Raw genomic sequence first — 20,763 nt, 5'->3', positions numbered from 1 at the left:
GGAAGTAAAGTGTTAATGAGCAGTCTGTTGAACTGACAGATAGATTTGTTCAGTTAGTCCATAGGCTTGGTGATTTTGACAGGATTATTTCAGCACTTGAAGCACTCATTTCTATCATTTTAGAGGACTGAGTGTTTGATTTCATGATGTACAAATATTAAGTAGATGATGTGTAGATAACAGTCTAATGGGTCTTTATAGAAGACCAATGAATAAAAGCTAACCTGGAATTAATTGTATGCATTTTTAGTAAGGTGAATGAACAGTTTAAAACACCCATAGAAACAAACTAGGCTGTCTTCTTTGGGTGTTTTCATTCACTTTAAGTTGGGATGCTCTCTGATGTGTTCAAGCTAAGCACGGATTATATTCTGTTTGAATTCAAACTGTTGAACTGGTTCATCAAAATTTGGATCATGAATAGTGGATTAGAAGAGCATTAGGGAATAAATCTAGTGTTGGTTTAATTAATTGGATAATACACAGATTTTAAAAACTCAAAACCTAAGAGTCAATAATAAAGTCAAATTATGCTGACTGTTGGCAGCTTCTCAGTGCTTCCATGCTAAGAACAGCTGCAATTATCATGGTAAGGCTTTATTCTAGCCAGAAAACAACTACCTGTTAAAGAGAAGCATGGAGGTGCCAGACTTCTGACTGTCCTATAATGCTAAATTAAACAAACTCTGTATAGGTTTTATTCTTAAGCACTGTTTTTACTTTCATTTCCAGGATCTCGAAGCAATTAAGATGCTTTTATTTGTTTTTAATATGTTCTTTTTAAAAGAAGTCATAGCATTTAAACTAAAAGCAATTGATTGTGTTGCTGATGGGTATCTGAATGCTTTTTGGAATCCCACTGCATATTTTAGTGGAGGTTTTAGCCTCACGTATAGCACTCATGTTACAGGGGCAGGTCTGTATGTGCTCTTTTTAAGAGAGATGTGATGATCTCATGAATTATTGAAAAGAAAATCCTGAGAATTTTTAGGGTTGTAATGCTTGGGATTTAGTAGTCTGGACTGTGTCACAATCCATGTTAGGAAGAAGAGAAAAATTACTTGTAAGACTGAGTATAACTTGTTGACCTTTTTTATGAAGTATATTTTCTGCACAACTTGATCATTTGAATTAAGGCCCATGGCTTTACCTGTTCTCCTACTTTATTCTATTTATTTCCTTTTAATAAGTAAGTGGTAGCTACTTCTACATACTTGTACAGCTGAGGCATGTCAGTTCACGCTAACTAGTGTTTCAGAATACCTTCTGGATTAATGACTTCTTACGCTGTATCCTTCTCTGCTTATGTAAAATTTCATTGACATTTGCAGCTCAGAAGATTGATGCTTTGTTTTAGAAATTTGGTGATTTTACAGGCAGTAGGGGCTAGAAGTAAAGACCAGGCGCTGCTCTCCTGCTTCAATACATGACATAGAGATCCAATTCTCTCTTTTTCCATGCTAGTGTAAGTAAAGTAGGTGCTTAGAAAGTTGATCTATATTGTAGGTGCTACATTCTCATGTATCAGGTAATGGCTTAGCATACTATTTTATGTTGAAAATGTGAAAAGTAGTATTGAAAATTTTTTGAAAGTTTTTTGTCTGATTTTTTTTTTAAGCCCTCTTGAACTTTCCTAAAATAAGTCATTTTAATGTTTCAGTCATTTTCTGTAGTATCTTTCTTTCCTAGCAGCCAGAGAAGAACTTGTAAACAAGCAGTTTCATCCCTTTTGCTGTCGATCTCCAATTCTGATGTTCAACTTCTTGGCTTTCATATCACATTGCCTTAGTGTAGTTCATCTGTGCGTAGTGTTTTCTCACACAGTCACTCTGGATGCCTTCTGTAGTAAGTTTTAAACATGTGTGTGGTATGACCAAGCTGCTCCAGGTGCAAGTTGTTTTTGTATTTAGCTTTTAAACAAAATAGCATTATAGGCCTGTAAATTGTCTGTGCCATTTCCCAAGCTGAAACGGGAGACAGGCAAAAGGACATTGTGTGCCAAGCAAGGGAGCAAGGATGATCTCATTAGTGGAGTGAAATCAGGAAACACCAGCTTGATAAAGCATGACGTGGTGCAGTGTGATGTTAAACTACAGGAAAAGAGCTGTTTAATGTGGTGAAGGGGAGTGATATCCTTGAATGATAATCATGGAAGAATGTCTTAGCACCTGCATTTTTCAGTGAGTGAGTAATGGTGCTTCTCTCCTGGAAAGGAGAAAGTGCCTAAAATGGATTATGTGTGCGTTGGTTTAACAGATGAGAATTTTAGAAGTACTACAGAAATAATGAATAGATTACAGAGCCTGGATGCATGAAATTAAGCATGACTCATTAGAAGTTGTAATGGCAGCTGTAGTGATGAAGAAATTATAAGCAAGGAAGATCAGAAAATACTTATTTACATATCCTTTGTGTGGTGAACTTACCATGGAGCATCATATCCTTTAACAGCTGCTGTTAGGACTTTTTGACTGTACTCTAGCAAATACAGAAAACTATACGTTAAACGGTTTATTTTCTCTCATGTCTAAAGTAACTTAATTAGTGCTGAAGTCCAAATCTTTAGAGTCGAGAAAGATGTCCAAGATTTGAGCAGCTGATAAGGAATAATCAGTTAATGACAACTTTTGTGTAAAGAAAGGATGTTAATAATTGGATTTTGGATTGGATACATTTTGAAGATTTGAGTTTGGTTTACAACAGTAAGTCAGAAATTACTGTCATTTATCTTATGCCTGTTTGTCAGAGAACATTTTTGTACCACCAAAGGTAATGTAGAAAATTTTGTCTGGTACCACCTATGTAGTACCTCATGTACAGATATCTTTATACTGATCCATTGATACGTAAAGTTTACATTGAAGGGTTAGAAAGCACTCACAGTGGTTTTTGGAAGCCAGAGCTAAAACTTGAAAGGTGAGATGATATCTTCAGCAAATGGTTGAACATTTCTGCACGGGGGCAGGACCTTGACTAGTTACTGATGTGATAGGAGCTGAAAGTAAGATTACGAAAGCTTTTTGTAATGGAGGGAAACAAATGGAAACAGCACTCAAAATCAATTTTTTGTTATTATGGCAATAAACCAGCACTGTATTTCATTCAATAGGTGCCACGTGGCAAACAGGACCTGTCCAAAAAATCATGTCTGGAATAATCAAATTTGCAGATGCTTGGCACAGCAAGATTTTGGTTTCTCTACTCACCTTGGAGATTCTGGTAAGTAGTTTTGCTTAGAGGATTAATTGTAGTTCCATATTTTGATTTGCCTAAAGAAGAAATTATAAGAGTTGATTTAAGAGGTTGATTATTTTTCTTTATTTCTAGCATTAAAGACCATTGCTTCTCTTTTGATTTATATTTGTTCCTGAAATGCCTCAAAGTATGAATTGGATGTTGTTTTTTTCCATGTAAAAATACAAGAGTAGGAGTACAAAATCAGAATCAAACAAAACAAAATTCTGATAATTGTGCAACTTTTCTGTGCTTTTCCAGACACGTCTGAAGGATTCCATATTTGTGGGCCCAACAAAGAGCTGGATGAAGAAACCTGTCAATGTGTCTGCAAAGGAGGTGTGCGGCCCTCAAGCTGTGGCCCTCACAAAGAATTAGACAGGGCATCATGTCAATGCATGTGCAAAAACAAACTGCTCCCCGCTTCCTGTGGGCCCAACAAAGAATTTGATGAAGAAAAGTGCCAATGTGTATGTAAAAAGACCTGTCCCAAACATCAGCCACTAAATCCTGCAAAATGCATCTGCGAATGTATAGAATCTCCCAATAAATGTTTCTTAAAAGGAAAAAGATTTCATCACCAGACATGCAGGTAAAAATTCAGTTTTTTAGCTTTTTTAATCTATCTAAAGTATAAAATTTGTGGTTACGTTGTTAGCTGTTTTATTGAATCGTTTTGTAGCCATAAATTGTAAGCCTCTCTTAATTCCGTATTTATCTTCCATATCTTTCATTGACCCAAAAATAAGCTGTTAAACTGATCCCAGGTGTACGTGTGTTACTTACATAGACTGAAGCAGCACGAAGTAATGTTACTCTCTTAGTTACAAAGACCACACTTGTGAAATAATCCAGGATTATTCGCACTGAAAACAGTGAACAAGATATGAATAGTTAATAAATGCCATACTTGCAGCTTCCTCATTCCTTGTTGCTTTCTTCATATCTCATTGGTTGAACTAACCAGTTTGAAGTAATTTAACTGTAATCCGAACCTGGTATCATAAACAAATTATTGCAAAGTGGTATCCAAATCAAGCATGCAGCGTGTTAACTTACCTGTAGGAATAACAAGATTAGCCTCAAGCCTGAAAAAAAATTGCCTGGGGAAAAAAAGGATTATGAAATTGTCTTAGAGTATACTGTAGTGGTTTCGAACTGAAGCTAGCAATAGATCATAACGTCTGTCTTTCACAAACAGGCACCTATTTAAATACAGGTTTCAAGTATAACTGTTGAAATTTGAAACTTACACTTTTCTCATTTGAGTCATTGCCAGTGTCTGGACAAAAAAAACACACCAGACTTGTACTTTGTCTCCATTATACACTAGAAAGCATTTAGCATTGTTATTGTAAGGTTACTTTAGGTCACATTCTCATTGTAATAGAATAAAAGAATAAAAAAAGGGAAAGGAAGAGGAGTTCAGGGACAACCACAGATAACTATCTTTGTATAAGTTCTATTCTTCAGTCAAGGAGAAATTGTCCCCCTTTTTAGGTATGTATGCTTTTATGCTTGTTGTCATTGAACTTATTTGAATCTAAAAGAGGCTTTTCTGTTCTTTTTTTTTTTTTTGAAGTTTGTCTTAAGCATGTAGTCACTGATCTTACTTTAGAATGCACATAGATGTAATATGAAGTACAGATGTAGCGCTACTGAAATCAGAGAGTAACTGAAGGAGTTTACTACCTGAAGGAAGTATGTTCTCATTTTCAAGATCATAGTTATGATGTGACGTAAACATACATACCATAAACAGGGTAATGCAGGCCCACTGCATTAGTAAAGAAGTAAGAAACAGTTCTGGGTAGGAAAACAGCATGCTCAACTATCAACCAAGTCTGGATTGCCACCTCAAGCTTGACAGGATAGAGAATGGTAAGCTGATTGCAAACCAATTTGAAAGTAGAAAAATATTACTCTATCTTCAAAATTAGAGAGGAAAAAAACAAGGTTTGAATGGAGCTCCAACCAGGCAATACTTCAAAAATATTCCTGAGAATCTCTCGAAATAAACCTGCTTATCTACAATAATATAGCATTGTGTTTTGTGAAGAATAGACCAGCTAAAAGTGGTTGCAAGAATATGATAGCTGCATATTAATGCCCACTCTTTATTTTTTCAGTTGTTACAGACCGCCATGTACAGTCCGAACGAAACGCTGTGATGCTGGATTTTATTTCAGTGAAGAAGTGTGCCGCTGTGTACCCACATATTGGAAAAGACCACTTATGAATTAGTGAAGAAAGCTACTTGCTATTTTGGTGTACATTTTTTCCATTAGAACAAAAGAACAACAGAAACTTTGCAAATACTTGGAATTTAATGTTCACCAGAGACCCTGTGGGGCTTTCACAGACAAATACATTGTGCTTTTCTCAAGATGTGGAAAGCAAATGTAGAAAATAACTGGGGTTCATGTTTTATAAAGAACTCAGTAAGGACTTATTTTCTGCCAATGACCAAACAGCCTAGGTTCTACTTCTTGTGATTTTTTTTAAAGAGATAATGACTATATAATTTATTTCCACTAAAACCATTGTGCAGCATTTGTTTATAGCAGTAACAATTGTTAAAGCTCACTGTGATCAATATTTTTATATCATGCAAAGTATGTTTAAAATAAAATGGAAATTGTATTATATAATGATGAGAACGTTTGATCCATCTGCCTATGGAAGGGAACTACAATTCGTCTACATTACCAGAGCTCGAAAAAAGGAGAGAAAGATATTAAGAGAAAGCACTTGTATAAGAAAAAAAATTCAGATGTTTCCTTGGAGCTATTGTATATAGCATTTGAAATACAATGAGTTAATATTTCATAATCCAGTGATACTTCCGTCTTTGGAATAAAATCAGCAAAGCAATTACAGTTAGTAACTAATGAAAACATTGCAGATCTTGCACGTACCTTGTGCAACCATAAGGTCCGCAGCAACTAGTTGTGTTCCAAAATGTACATTCTTTAATTTCTTGTTGTCCTGGTTTATCAGTATTGCATATCATGACATCATGCAGCAAGCTGTTTGGTGCCGGAGCGCTACGATTCCCGGGTCATGTGCTCCTATCAGTCTCAACTATTCTCACGTGAGTTCTGGCTTTCTGAGAGGAAGATAACTGAGAAGAGACAGACTACGCTTCCCAGACGACAGTTTTCCAGTACTCACGTGATTTCCAGTTCTGAGTGATGGGGCAGAGCGCTCTTCCCTTCCAGGAGGCCAGCTGTGAGTATCTGCTTATAAAGGCTTAGACTCTGTCTGTCTCTGTAATAGTGTTGAACATTGCTCTGTAGACATGAGCCAGGCCCCAAATAATTTGTTCCTCCTTAGATTTGCTGAGGCTGCAACCGTTCTGTCTCAAAGCTGCCTAAAATTTCAGGGTTCTGTAGGTGTCCAGGAGTGAAACTTTAACACACCAGGGCTGCCCATTTCTCTAAGGTCTCTCCAAAGTCCATCCACACTCCCTGCCATTCAGTGTTCTCTGGATTTGGGGGAGGCTTTCTCCAGATACTGTAAATACAAATACTGAGTAAAATGATGTGAAATGATTCAGGGAGTTTTACAGCATGATTATTGACCAAAAATTTCAAAATGTGTAAAGGAGTTGAAGGAGAAAGTGGAAGCTTGGTTAAAAGTCACACGTTCTATAAAATAATTATTAACTCCCACTGGGGCATAACCTCCAATGTTAAAATCATACCATATTGTATATAGACTCCAGATATGTTTCCACCAAGTGATTATAATTTTTTATACACGCTAACAGCCATAAAGAGCAAAGTGACAAACTTAAAAAAGACCTTCTAAGACCTTCTAAAAAAGACATTCTAAGTACCAAATCCTGAAACATGATAGAATGTAATCCCTTAGCAAGTTGTATTAAAAGGGATAAAATCAGTCTCTTTTTTTTCTTTTAAGCTACTAAGAGCAAGTTGGCATGGTGTCAGAAATAATGAAGAATAATATAAAATAAATATAAAATAAATATAAAATAACGATCTATTGAAAGTTATTACTACAAAAGTTAAAATGCCATCATCCTTTCTATGTTAGTATATATAGTAAAGGCTGTATACTACTAAAACAATTCAGAATGCCTTGATGTAGTTTTATTCTATCATAGAGTCAGTCAGATATCCTGGTCAAAAATCTATGTGTAAAAAAAAATAATTTGAAGGAACACATTTTATACTATGCTGGGGCCATGAAAGGGTTTCCACCAGTCCAGTATGGATCAACGTCTTGTCTGCCTAAAAAGTTGTCAGGACTTCTCTTTGTTAAAGTGAGTGCAAAATCAAGCATCTACAACTCTGGGAAAAAGGTAAGACTTTTAACTTGTATGGTAATAGCAGTGCATATAGAAAATCCACTCAAAATTAAAATGTTTCAGAAATTGGAAGGGATTTGTTAAATTACACCAAATTTATTGTGTATAGAAATCAAGCAAAGCAAGATTTTTGTAGTAGTGGGAAGATCTACTAAGATATATTTAGATGTCATTATTTTCAAGTGCTGGTTCTAAGCAGCAGCTCTTCTCTTTTTTTAATAAGATGGTAACTAGTACTTCCAGTTATTTCCTACAATGTTGAGGTTTACTTTTTTGGATAATTGCACGCTCAGATAACACAGCTCTTTAAACTGTTTTAAATAAAAGACCACCTATTTATTATTTAAACAGCATGAAGTTTAGGCATACAAATACTGAGGCATATCTTTATTACTGTACCGCCTCAGCAATCAAATGCAGGTTGAACTCCAGCTGACAACTTTATGATAATACAACCAGACTCAACTTCCCTTCAGTTAGATTGTTAGTCATGCAAATCAGCAGTGATTAAATTGACAATGAGAGCCTAATAGTAAGAGACCAATAGCCAAAACTTCATCCAGTATTACTAAAGATCAAAACATCTATGTCTCAGCAGCTTAAAAAAAAACAAAAGAATACCCTAAGAAATCAATTCAAAAGCAATTGTTATGAAGATTTAAGTGAAAAAACTGTAGGTGAAGTTCCTGGAGTAAGCTTCCTAAATTCTACTAATGTCCAATATAGAAGAAAGAATCAAAATCTGAAACCAGGAACAAAAGCTAAGTAATCCAGTATCTAACAAGTTAGATAATACACACTTGTGGTTAAAAAGGAGGAGAACACAAGCAACAACAGAGCAAAACCACATTCTAGTAAGTATGTAGATTATAAAAACTGAATATTTTAATACTGTAAAAAAAAAAAAAAAAAAAAAAAAGTAAAACAAACCAACAAATGACCACCAAACAGAGCAATGCTCACTTTAAATAATTTGAAATGCATTCAGTAAAACAAAAGAGCTAATAAAAATCATTCTATTGCAGCAAATATTTGGATTTCTACTGAAGACGATATTCTAAAGCTGCTCTCCAAAATGACAGTTACTTTCTTGAATGCATTTTTAAAAAATTTATAACCTGGAGGACTTTTGAACATTAATGGTGTAAATCACAAAGAAAAACTAAGATGTGAAGAAAGCAAAGACTTGGCTTTTGAAATATATTACAAATCAGATTTATGTTTGAGCAGTGGACTGGCCAGGAATTCTTAAAGATATACAGATAAGCAGAATAAGACACGAATGCAATTGATGGCATTTTTGGGTAATCATGCTCTCCTTCCTTACATCAAACATATAGAAAAGCTGATAGATTTACAGCATTTCCAGCTTGAGGTATTTCATTTTAATCTTGCAATTTTCAGCTTCAATTTAGTTCTTAATTACCTACTCATTAAATATATTAAAAAAATAGTAGATGTACCCTAAAAATACCTAAAAATATGGGTGATAATCATATATACAATTTATTTTGCACTAACTCTGCAATAAAAACATTATACTGCCATTTTTGTAAACAAACAAACAAAAAAAAACCAAACAAACAAACAAAAACCATCTACCATCTAGAAAAAAAATACAGGGAAAAGAAAAAAAGACTGCAGTCAATCATGCTTAATAGTAAGCAGGTTAATGCTTACACTGCACCAGGAATTTACAGCAGTTCCTGTATTCTTTCAATTATCATAACTGTATAGAGACCATAAAAAGCAGCACCTCTCTACCTTGATTAACAGAAGGGCATACAATTTACAATATGAACATTGCTAGTGCCCTGCCATGTTTGTTTAATTCATGTTAAACATGCTGATGTTAAATCAATTCTCTTAGATCCACTTACAGGACCAGTATGAAATCTTGAATGCCTATTGGAGTCATTTTGAAAGGCTTAGCATTAGTATTGCTTTGAATATTTTCATTTTTCAGTCTTCAAATCCCAATGATAACTCCAGATGCCTTTGAATTTTAATGAATTTTACCATCATTCTCTGTAATTTCCTGGCATGATACGTAGCTATCACATCTGTGCCAAAAACTAGAAATAGACTCATAGAATCATTGAGGTTGGAAAAGACCTCTAAGATTGCCTAGTCCAACCATCCAGACACCACCAAAATTACCCACTAAAACACATCCCTCAGTAAAACCATCTACACATTTCTTGAAAAACCTCCAGGAATGGTGAATCCACCACCTCCCTGGCAGCCTGTTCCAATGCATTACCACACTCTTGGAGAATTTTTTCCTAATATCCAACCTGAACATCCCCTGGTGATGCTTGAGGCTATTACTTCTCATCTTATCTCTGTTACCTGATGAGAAGAGACCGGCTCCCAGTTCACCATAACCTTCTTTCAGATGGTAGTAGTAGTAGAGGGCAGTGTCTCCCTGTGAGCCTCCTCTTCCGCAGGCTGAACAATTCCAGTTCCCTCAGCTGCTCTTCAGAAGACGTGTGTTCCAAACAATGTTTCACAGTTTGGTTGCCCTTCTCTGGACATGCCCCAGGGCCTCAATGGCTTTCCTGTAGTGAGGGACCCAAAACTGAACACAATACTTGAGGTGAGAATATGCAATCAAAAGTAAGCTCACAAACAGATTTAATATAATATAGTATGTATAAATATGTACAAATATATATAAATATATTATAAATATAAATATTAATCAGACTAAAAAATTTTTTTAACTTATTTGGAGGTATAGAACATTGATTGTGCTCAAATAGTTTCAAGGCAGACAAATCAGAGTTTTCAACTTTTGTAATTTAGTCAATATTGTATAGTCGTAATTTATAACATCAGAGGATTACTACTTAATTGAAAAAAAAAATAAAGATTAAAAAAAAAAAAAAAAAGTGATATCTGATAATGTATTCCATAGATTATTTCCGTTCACTTTTCCAATTTCAGATAAAACTTGAAAACAAAAAATACAGGACAACCTTCTGACTGAGTGATGAAGTAGACTAGGTATTTAATTACTTTTTTTCTTATGTAATAAATCTGAACAAAGGTCTAAGAAAATTAGGCCAGTTTAATACAGGCTAAACACTCCAGACTACTCTAGAGTCATTAAATAGCTCTAGATAGATGAAAACATTATACAGTATCTTATCTAGACTCATCTATATTTTCACATACAAATATTGTAATGGAATCTGAACAGTAACAAGCACCGGATTCACAATAGCACAGTTTCTAACATTTAAGTAACTTATCATTATAAAAATGTACATTTCATCTATAGTCTGCAACTATGAAGCAGGAAAGCTTAAGGTCAGGAATGCGGTGCATCACAAAAAAATCACATTACAGAAAAAAAAAAAAAAATCTTCAAACACAATACTTTGCTGTTTTACATGAACATTGCCATTTGTTGGCAAACTTGTCTGGAAATCTCTGCTTGTATGGTAATTGTATATTACAATTTATTCTCTATTCTACTAAGCAAAACACCGTCATGAAGGTTACATTGTGTAGCTTCAGACATTTTTCCTGGTAAGGGGTCTGAAGCTGTTCATTATAGATACTGACCTTTCATCCCCATTTCAGCAAACTGTATCCATTCTTTACATTTGTATCAGGCAATTGTAGTCATTGAACTCTTCCCCTTTGCCCCCTTTCTCAACTTAAATTACTTCTCTTAGATTTCTGGACCATATCTCAGTCTCCCCATAAGAAAGGCTAAAAGGGAAGTTCTATTATTAACCTATCACAGTTAACTCTATCTCCTCCAAATTGCCTTTTATGTCTTATCTCCCACTGAAAACATAATTGTTTTCCTGTATATTGCTATTAAGACCCCTTTCAGATAATCATCCAAATAAGGGGATTTAAATGTTTCTGAATGTCTAGTGATACTTTTAGCTATACATACGTGAAAGTAGTGTTAACAAGAAGTCTGAAAGTGAATGAATTGAAGCTTCACCTTCAAAGGCTATAAATGCCATCTAAGAGGGAAATAATAATAAAAGTGATTACACAGTTGAGACCTTCCTAAAGCAAGCTTGCAAATAAGAACAACACAAACAGAAAATGCTAGCAAATTATACTTAAAACATAAAAGCAGATTTTCATCATAAATTTACAATACCTCTGTACAAAATACAACTTATAGTTCTGCTGTAAGCCTTCTTCAGTCTAACACTGCACTCATACAGTCCTCAGTGATGACCAACACAGCAGCTCGGAACTACACTTCGCCTTGTAATTGGGTTGGTAGTCACCTCTCATACACACTGCATGGAAACAAGTCAGGGCTCAGGAGCAAGTAAGGTGACTTTAAGATCATACCTCCAAAAAACTTGAGATCTATGCTGTGTTGAGATCAAATAGAAAGGAAAAAAAAATCTAAAGGAAAATAATAAAATCTACTGACCTCTGAGAAGATCATCAAGAAGAATTTAGCCAAAAGCAAGTCAAAACCATTACATCTGCAGGAGACAGCTTGCTGCTGACATCACTGATTCTTTCCTCTGATTTTAATGTTATTATTCATTTTAATGGCATGACTGTGATCAGTCTTCACAGTAGCAAGGCCTGGTAAATGTCATCAAGCACTCCTATTCTTTACAAGTTGTTCCAGCAGCACTAAGTGTTCAAGGAGGGGAGAACTACATGCAATCATTGTGTCCATAATTGACTACAAGAAGTTTACCTTCAGTGCCCAACTCCTGATACAATCCCAGCTGGCTGCAGGAAGTTGCCCCCATCCAAAAATGAATTCACATCACAGTCCAGTTCTTGAGGAAGGGGGAATGTCTGCATCTGAAAAACGACAGGAAGGACCATGAGAAAAATAATGCACTACAGCCCCAGAATAGTCATTAAGAAAATACTTTCCTCTTCCTACAAGAGTGTGATAATCAGTAACTCAGAAAGCCTTTTCTTTTTTAAAAAAAAAAAAAAAAAAAAAAAACACAGCTTTCCTTCTACTTTGTGTAAATCAATGAATTCAATGAACATCACACAGAAGTAGATCTCAGATTAATGGGAAATACTTCATAGGCAAAATTTAGGTACCAACATCCAAGTCAAACAAACAGATACTTAAGTTAAGAGTGCTCTCCAAAAAGTAATTCCTGTATTTCATATTCATACTTACTGTGTAAATAGAGTAATAGGAACATGATAACTCCTTTTAAAGTGTACAGCTAAACTATTTTTCTTCTATTTTGGCTACTACCTGTAAATTCCTGAAGGCGTTCATTTAGATAAGGAACGTATTTTGTCGCAGACTTACAGGGGTTGGAAGGAAACTCTGGAGATCGTCAAGTTCAAGCCCCCACTACAGCAAGTTCCCCATGTTTACAGATGAAAGTATAGCATAATTATACATGTATATAATATAAACAAAATGCAAATACGTGCACATATGTATCCAAGTTTATATATGACTAAGCAAGGTCAACGTATATCGGAGATTTGAGTTTCAAAACAAAATGAAAATTGGGGAAAAACTATTGTTTTGAACTGCTTCTTATTTTATTAGACAATTTATGTTTACGGATGAGCAAAGATACTACATCTTTGAGATTATCCATTACCACAGCAATTCTCAAAAATTGAGTGTCTCCATTTTCCCATAATGCACCATCTCCTCCCAGTAAATATTATGGAGGAATTCCAAGGTGTGTTTATTTGCTTACTACTGTATAATCTGTAAGAGATCTATACGTATGTTTAGTTTTTCTAAGAAAGTACACATTATGCAGTACTTCTGAAATGTAATTCCATGTCAAATATTAAGTCTCTTTGAGTTTCTCTATCCTTTTACCTGCTGCACTTAATCTCACAGGCAATCCTTGAATAGCGATTAAAGTCCCACTCTTGGGTTTTCAGTCATTGGCTGTATCATTATATGCTCCCACCTCAGCGAGTGCTGTGTCATACAATCTGATTACATCTTCCCTAGTAATATGCTGACATTGGAAGAATCATAGAATGGCTTGGGTTGGAACTGTGCTTAGTTTCCTCTCATAGTAGAGACATACAGTCTCAACATTTTACTCAATGATTCAGAATTTTAGATACTTACATTGCAAAACTGATACCTAGCATCTCTGTAATTACCTTCTTTAATAAGCAGATATGAAAATATCAACCTTCATGCAATTGTACATACATCATCTCCTACTTTGATTACTGAAGTACAGAGATCAAACTAAGTTCTGTTTTCTCAGTAATGATTTTCTAAGTTCATGCAAATTGATGGGGGGAAAAAAAGCTCTGCTGAACGTACATTTTCTTATTTCACTTTAAATCTACGTTTTACATTTTAGTTACAACCAAAGCTATGCTGTAGGGCATAAAATTATCATGAAAATGGTTGAACTGTCTTGATTATAAAGGGAACAGATGCATTAGCAAGTTAAGTTACTTCAGTGCTTCTCAGCAAATAGCAGCCTATAAAAATATTTCTGAGCTCATTTATTCCCCAAGTATAAACTTGTACAGCAGTTGTTTATAGTGAATATATAATTCCAGCTATGTCTTTCTACACAGTGTAGTAAAACTGGTGAATGAAAACAGGAAACATGATTGCTTTGGATCAAAGCCATTGAGGTTTTTTTTCTCTGGTAGGAAAATTATATGATGTTAGGCTCATTAGTTCATTAGCACAACATCTGCACAGTAGTCAGGTATCCACCTATTCCCAAATGAATGACTGTAGCAACAGCTTCTCTCTCTCTTTTTTTTTTTTTAAAAACATTTAAGCAGAGGAAACCTGTATCTGAATTTTTCAAGCACAACACTAATGCATGAGTCACATACCCATCACCATGTTACTCAAAATGCTGAGAGAAGGCACAGCCTTCACAGTAAAAGCAGTAGGAGACAACTGCTCTTTGAGTGCCTCCAGGCAACAGGTCCCAGTATGCATCAAGTCCATAGGGTAAGCCCTGCCTCAAGCAGCCCATGCCACCACCAGTCACTTGGCCATGCCAGTATCAGTCACTTGTACTATGAGTATGAGAGCTTCCCCTAAAATCCAAAGCTCCCAAGAGACACATATGTACCATTCAACACTAGCTGATTCTCATATAAATTAAAAATTTAATTTATACTTACTTGAATTTGAACAGATGTTAGACTTCATTATTCCTTTTAACAGAAGTCACAGCACCTGGCGAAGAAAGTAGAGCACTCATTCTCCGCCAGTAGAATGACCACTTGTATACTAAGCAATAATAATTATCCTATTAAGACTAAAAAAAAAAAAAAAAATAGTGTTAAACATTGTGTGTCTCACACATAAAAACACTGCAGTTTTTTTCATTATTATTGTTACAAAAAATAAAATGCACATTTGATGCTTACTGTTGGGTCATTTGAAACCATTTCCAGTTGTATTTTTAATAGCTTGCCTAGGAATTATGATTACACACCATTCACAGTTATAAAACATTTAATGCATTTAATACTTTAAATAGTTTCACCCTCTATTTGGAATAGAGTTTTATTTAAAATAGTATATTGGATAAACCATCTGGCCAACAGAGACAGATAACGAGCAATAACAATACAGTGAAATTCGAATTTCTTTCAGCATTTTTTTTCAGTTTAGAAAATCTCTCATCCCTGGAGGTATTTAAGAGACTTAGGGATACAGCACTAAGGGGCATAGTTTAGTGATAGGACTTGGTAAAGCAGGTTGATGCTTGGACTTCATAATCCTGGATTTCTTTTCCAAACCATATGATTCAGGGATGAACTGATCCAGGGTTAACTGGTCACTACTGAGACATATTTTCCCTTCAAAGCTTTTCCATTGGAAATCGACTTTTTTTTTCCAAACATTTTGCATGACAAAGAAATTAGACCAAGCTGTAACCAGAAGTACCCAAGAAAGAAGGAAATATGAAAACCCAGATACTAGAAACACTTTTGAGCAATCTAGTATAATTGATTTTATTCATCATGTTTTATTAAATAAGAATGAATATTTCATTACTGACTTGTTAAGCATATATATCTATATACACTAATACTGTTCATTAATTAGTAGAATATAAGAAGATGATTTCTGTGACTGAATATAGGTATTTCTTTCCATTATAGACTACAAGTATATCTGATACATCAGTCAGGGCTGGGAGATATAAATGCAAGGCCTAGAAAGATCATGATATACTTGGACATCTGAAATGCCAGCAGACGAATTTACTTTCTCAGTTAACCATTATAATGCTTTGGTTTCTTTCCTTATTCCTGTTTGAGATATTTAATTATTCAGTTAGGTTTTTAGCTAATTCACACTTACGAATAAAATTTTACTATTTTTTAACCTAAGATGCATTCAAATGTAATACTGACTATCTCTGTAATACCTGCTAACCTTCTGCTAACTAGTCTAAATCAACACTAGTATTTTCATGCATATACATAAGGACACTCCTTGTAAGAAGTTCTTATTCCAGTTACACTGTTTCTTAAAAATTTTCAGTTACAACCTCCCCTCTGACTCACTCTAACCTCATGAACTAGGAACATTTTGAGTCAATTCCATCATTGTTCGTATCTCCTGCTATACCTGAGAAGGCATTTGATCTCATACAATATGAAGCTGTTGCTATTGTTCTAAAAATGGCCTCTAATGCATTTTCTGTGTGAACCATTTCTGAAAATTATGATGGTTGAATTTGTGGTCAAGTCAGTCATTCTGAGAAAGATCATAAAATCCCAAGAGACATGCAAAGAACAATCAATCCCTACACCAGGAAGCAAAAAGGAAGTGCCAACCCAGTGGAAATTTATTTATTACACGTTTGAAGTCTGCTGAAATAACAAAAAGTTGGACTTAACTGTCAAACGGGGCATATACAAAAGCAATGGGATTAAATCTTATTTTCGGACAGGGAATGGAATTCATGTAGGTATTAAAAATTGATATATTTTTTTTTTTTTCAAATCTCTCCTATAGAAGTTTAAAAAAAAGAAAAAGCAAATGTGATCATATGAATTACATTAGGCATCAGTGAGAAACTTTCCTTGAACTATATCCTTGCAGGAAATTGGCTAAATGTAGCCCCTTGGCGCCAAGGAGGTCATGAGCTCTGCGTCAGTGCTAGTTCATTTTTTGTGACCATGTTGTGTTGGGAAATCCTGATTCCCAGCGCTGATGTGTAAAACAAGACACTAAACTCTCTTGGGTTATACACCTGATATGCCTAACGTGAATGCAATTTAATTTCCCTAAACCTGTAAGGAGTGTATGAATATAGAACATATTTTGTATATCAGTAGGAATTTTATTTTCTAAAGTTCTGGATACTTTTTTCCCCTGAGTGCATCCCTGAATACAGAAATCACAGCATTCAGCATAGACTTTTTAGCATGTCAAACTTTAGGCTATGTTTCCACCATGTTTAATAAAATCAGGGATAATTTTGGAGAGTTTCACTTAAGAGAGAAAAAATAAAAATCTTTTCATCTACTGTGCAATTACCATAGACATATAGATACAAACTAGAATTCAAGGCATTGTAATTTAGGATGGATTTTCAAAGCCTTGTTGAAACTGCCTGGAGGGTTTCACCAGTTCTAACACCTGCTCCACCCATCAGTTATTGCTGTCTGTCCAGAGCTGTCCTGAACTAATTTCTTCTATAAAAGGAATGAAGAAAAGCATGCCACAAGACACCGCTGAAGTCACAAGAGTCAATGCGACTGTGAGGCACTGCAGATGAAGGGCTCTGCAGAGTCATACCTGAAATGGCTTAATGGACGTAATCCTGTATACACAGTCATCCACAGAGCAGCCTCCAGAACTGCCTTTTGCAGAATTTAGAAGAAGGTTGACTTAATCAGCAGAGAGGTTTAATAAGTTAAGTGCTCTTCCTGTTACTGAAATGGCTTGATAAAAAATTAGTAGGCAACAGAGGAGCTCTTAAGACTAGGACGTATACGAATCATCATCAGGAGGGAGCACCAGTACATTAAAAAACTCAATGTATTTACTAGATATATTACTTGAGAGGGATAAAGTACATAAATGTACCTACCATGGCAACAGATACAACTTGATATTAGGGAAGAAGTTGACTGATAATTGCATACAGGAATTGATTTTCACTTCTCTTCTTTGTGCTTCCATATTGGCAAGAAGGGTAACTGCCTCAGGATTGTGTCACTGTTGGAACAGATTGAACAGTGCAACTCCTGCAGCCCAGAGCTTTCACTACAGCCAGTGCACTGTTTGTTTGTTTTTGTGGGTTTTTTTTTTTCCCTTTTTCCTTTTTATTTTATTATTATTTTTTTAAATGGAAACCAACCCAACTTTTTCTACTGAAAACTTGACAGCAATTATGGAATTTATGCAAACAACTTCCTACCCAAGTATAGCACCAGTGGAGTTGCAAGTTCTCTTTACACTTTGTTCTTGGTCTATACTCATTCCCCATTTTCTTTGGTCTCTTCCTGCTCTGCCACCACATGTTAAAGGAAAATTTTTACCACATCCCACTGACAGTGGTTTTATTTGTTATCTGTTCTTCAAATAATCCACATAAAAATAACACACATTATGGAGGTCTGAATTCCAAAGAGCAATTAGATTTAGAAAAGATTTTAAAATAATGACTATGGTGTCAGCACAAATGCCTTCTAAAAAGGAAAGAGGATAAATTATTACCCACTGGTGGCTTTTAGTTATCAAGATGACACAGGACTTTTGTGGGAAAAGCTAAAGAGCCAATCAACCGTGCTGGACTGAACACACTTTAAATATACATGAGCAAAGAAAGCATCTGAACTTACAGTTATGTGCTCTGGTCATTTTAAAATCCATATATTTCCTATTTAGTACTTAAGAGCAAGTAATTTCATAGGTACTCGCAGCATAGACAAGTGATTGATTTTCAGAGCTGACAGTATCCAATACAGAATCACGGTACAAATTGCCCCAGGCAAAGCAAAGAAAAAACGTTTAATAAAAAAAAAAAAAAAAAAAAAAAAAGTAAACAGTAGGCATCTCACTCCTTAGTTAAACGTTAAGAAAGATTTTGTTGGCCAGGCCCCTACACTCATTTCTCTGAACAGTCTGTGAATAGTAGCTACTGTCTCTTTAGAAAAAAAAAAAAAAATCTAATAAAATTTGTCTTCAGTTGCTTGTGAAAAAGAAATTGTGGTTCAAAGCTCTTGGCTTTTCTCCACAATGCCACTTGAAATAGGTGAATTGTGCCTTTGGAAAGCAGATTTTCTCCAAGGTCACTGGAGAGCAAGAGTTTCTCACTGTAGTCAGGGCATTAACTTCCATTAATAACCGGTGTTTATAATGCATTCATAATGTAGCCTTTAATCCCTCTCCAAACCTTATAATTAATTCCTTCTTTAAAAATGGTAGAACTGCACAATCCTATATTTTGAGGGCTGGAGATCTGTTTCCTGCCTTGTGAGCAATAACATATATAGACAGGTTGTGACAGTAGGTAAGTAGGCAACCATTTACTATTATTTTCCACAAAATCACAGACTACTATGAGTTGGAAGAGACTACTGGAGATAGATCATCAGTCCAACCCTCCTCTGCTATACCCAACAGTAGGTTATACAGGAAAACATCCAGATGGGTCTTGAATGTCTCCAGAGAAGGAGAATCCACAACCTCTCTGGGCATTTATTCCTGTGCTCTGTCATCCTCACAGCAAAGTTTTTCCTTATGTTTGCATGAAAATTCCTATGTATCAGCTTGTACCTACTGCCCCTAGTTCTGTCACCAGGAACCATTCTATCACAAGAAGTTCATTCAGGAAGGGTTTTGTTTATGACCAGCTAGCATCACCACTTACATATATTTGCACAGAATACATCTTATAATGAGAGACAAGGCAAGAATTTATGTGGCACCCTGCATACGGGAAGAGAAGTTCCGTGGAGGAAAATTTCATGCAGGTGTAAGGCACCAACCCTCAGAATTCAAGTGATCAGGCAGAGAGAGCCTACAGAGTCCACAGAAATGATGCACTCCATGCCAGCACAAAACAAGCCATAAAACATTGCACTGCTCCACAGCAAGTGTTGAACATTTAATACAAAGCACAATCCACAATGACCATGGAACACAGAAGTTATACATCAAAAGCTTGAACAACATTTAGTTAGGGGAATTAGAAAATAACTATACGCATGATCAGAATTAGAAATTATCTTAAAGGTTAAGCTAGTTCAGAAAGATATATAATTTATAAACTTAAATTGTAGCTTACTCTTTCAACTTCTTCCTTATTAAATATTTGTTAAAATAATGTTAAGTAAACTTATTTATTTTCTTAATGCTTGCTAGCAGATCTGAAATGTCAAAAGTTTTGAAAGGACTTACCCCCTTTCCACCAAGAATCCATTTGGAGCACTTCACATTCTGAGCTTTGTTTTGATCAATAAGAAAGTGATTTCTATTATTGCAGGTTTATAATGACTAAGTATCAAGTTTTGCAGTCTTTTTTGCTCCACCATTTAAAACTAAACCAAAATACTGCTCTTGTTTTGGGACCAATGCAAATCCTTATTTATCTAAATCATCTTTTTGTTTGTTTGTATTTCCATACAAAGTCTGTTTCAGATCAACTTCTGGCAATTCTAACCTTTTCCTATTTCATCTGACCTACAAGATATGCCTCTCTTTCATGTTGTCTTACAGAGGGGAGATTTGGGCAGAGAGGAGACAGCAAAGGGAAGAAATTTTTCTTAGGTCACCAGTCACCCAGATAAGCCTGGAGACCTTCCCTAACAGGGAATGCTTGAGGATCTATTTATTTATTCGTTTATGCTGACTTCAAAAGGCACTGAATTCTACACTGGGAAAAAAAAGAAATCATATTTTCTACACGTATTTTCATTGTTTGTTTTAGTATCTGGAAATATTAATACTAAAATACAGCTCTTCACAAATTCAGATGATATTTTGATCCCCCAGGCTTAGTCAAACATTTACTCTCTTTTAAGTAGTATAAATAATTTGAAACCCAAGCAGAATGTCTCTTTCCAAGTTGATTAGTTTACTCAAGGTCTGACACACACGTGTGTAGTAGGTCAGACAAAACGCACATTAGGTGTTGTCCCACATCCCAAGGATGTTATTTGATGTGTCAACAGTACAGTTGTTATTAGTCCCCTGAGTTGCACTAATTTTGACATCTGCTAAACTCATTTTCTTACAT

The 20,763-nt window shown here is 35.2% G+C and overlaps 1 protein-coding gene and 1 long non-coding RNA gene across 8 annotated transcripts in view; one reads left to right on the top strand and one right to left on the bottom strand.

The window, feature by feature from the left end:
- VEGFC (vascular endothelial growth factor C) overlaps positions 1-5,882 on the top strand; it is a 91,272-nt gene extending 85,390 nt beyond the window's left edge. Inside the window, exons 5-7 of the mRNA XM_042871869.1 lie at positions 3,110-3,219; positions 3,496-3,826; positions 5,364-5,882. Of these exons, the coding sequence (XP_042727803.1) occupies positions 3,110-3,219; positions 3,496-3,826; positions 5,364-5,478 (556 nt within the window). The 3' untranslated portion in view covers positions 5,479-5,882. The remainder of the gene's footprint in view (positions 1-3,109; positions 3,220-3,495; positions 3,827-5,363) is intronic.
- LOC122180308 overlaps positions 1-20,763 on the bottom strand; it is a 52,417-nt gene that overhangs the window by 14,694 nt on the left and 16,960 nt on the right. For 2 of the 7 annotated variants that reach the window (XR_006178994.1, XR_006178993.1), the window contains 8 exons: positions 14,678-14,814; positions 12,264-12,373; positions 11,700-11,844; positions 9,920-10,148; positions 6,153-6,750; positions 4,021-4,100; positions 3,207-3,269; positions 2,882-2,995 (listed from right to left, as the gene is read on the bottom strand). This is a non-coding gene — a long non-coding RNA (uncharacterized LOC122180308). Of the gene's footprint in view, positions 1-2,881; positions 2,996-3,206; positions 3,270-4,020; positions 4,101-6,152; positions 6,751-9,919; positions 10,149-11,483; positions 11,559-11,699; positions 11,845-12,263; positions 12,374-14,677; positions 14,815-20,763 lie in introns of those variants that run through there. The other 5 variants (XR_006178997.1, XR_006178996.1, XR_006178998.1 and 2 more) reach the window with 5 other exon arrangements.

Source organism: Lagopus leucura, unplaced genomic scaffold (assembly GCF_019238085.1).
Source record: "Lagopus leucura isolate 7727_CA_CO unplaced genomic scaffold, USGS_WTPT01 Super-Scaffold_100004, whole genome shotgun sequence".
Lineage (NCBI taxonomy): Eukaryota > Metazoa > Chordata > Aves > Galliformes > Phasianidae > Lagopus > Lagopus leucura.
The sequence above is the reverse complement of the archived record's forward strand: the minus strand, read 5'-3'. Positions and strand labels throughout refer to the sequence as shown.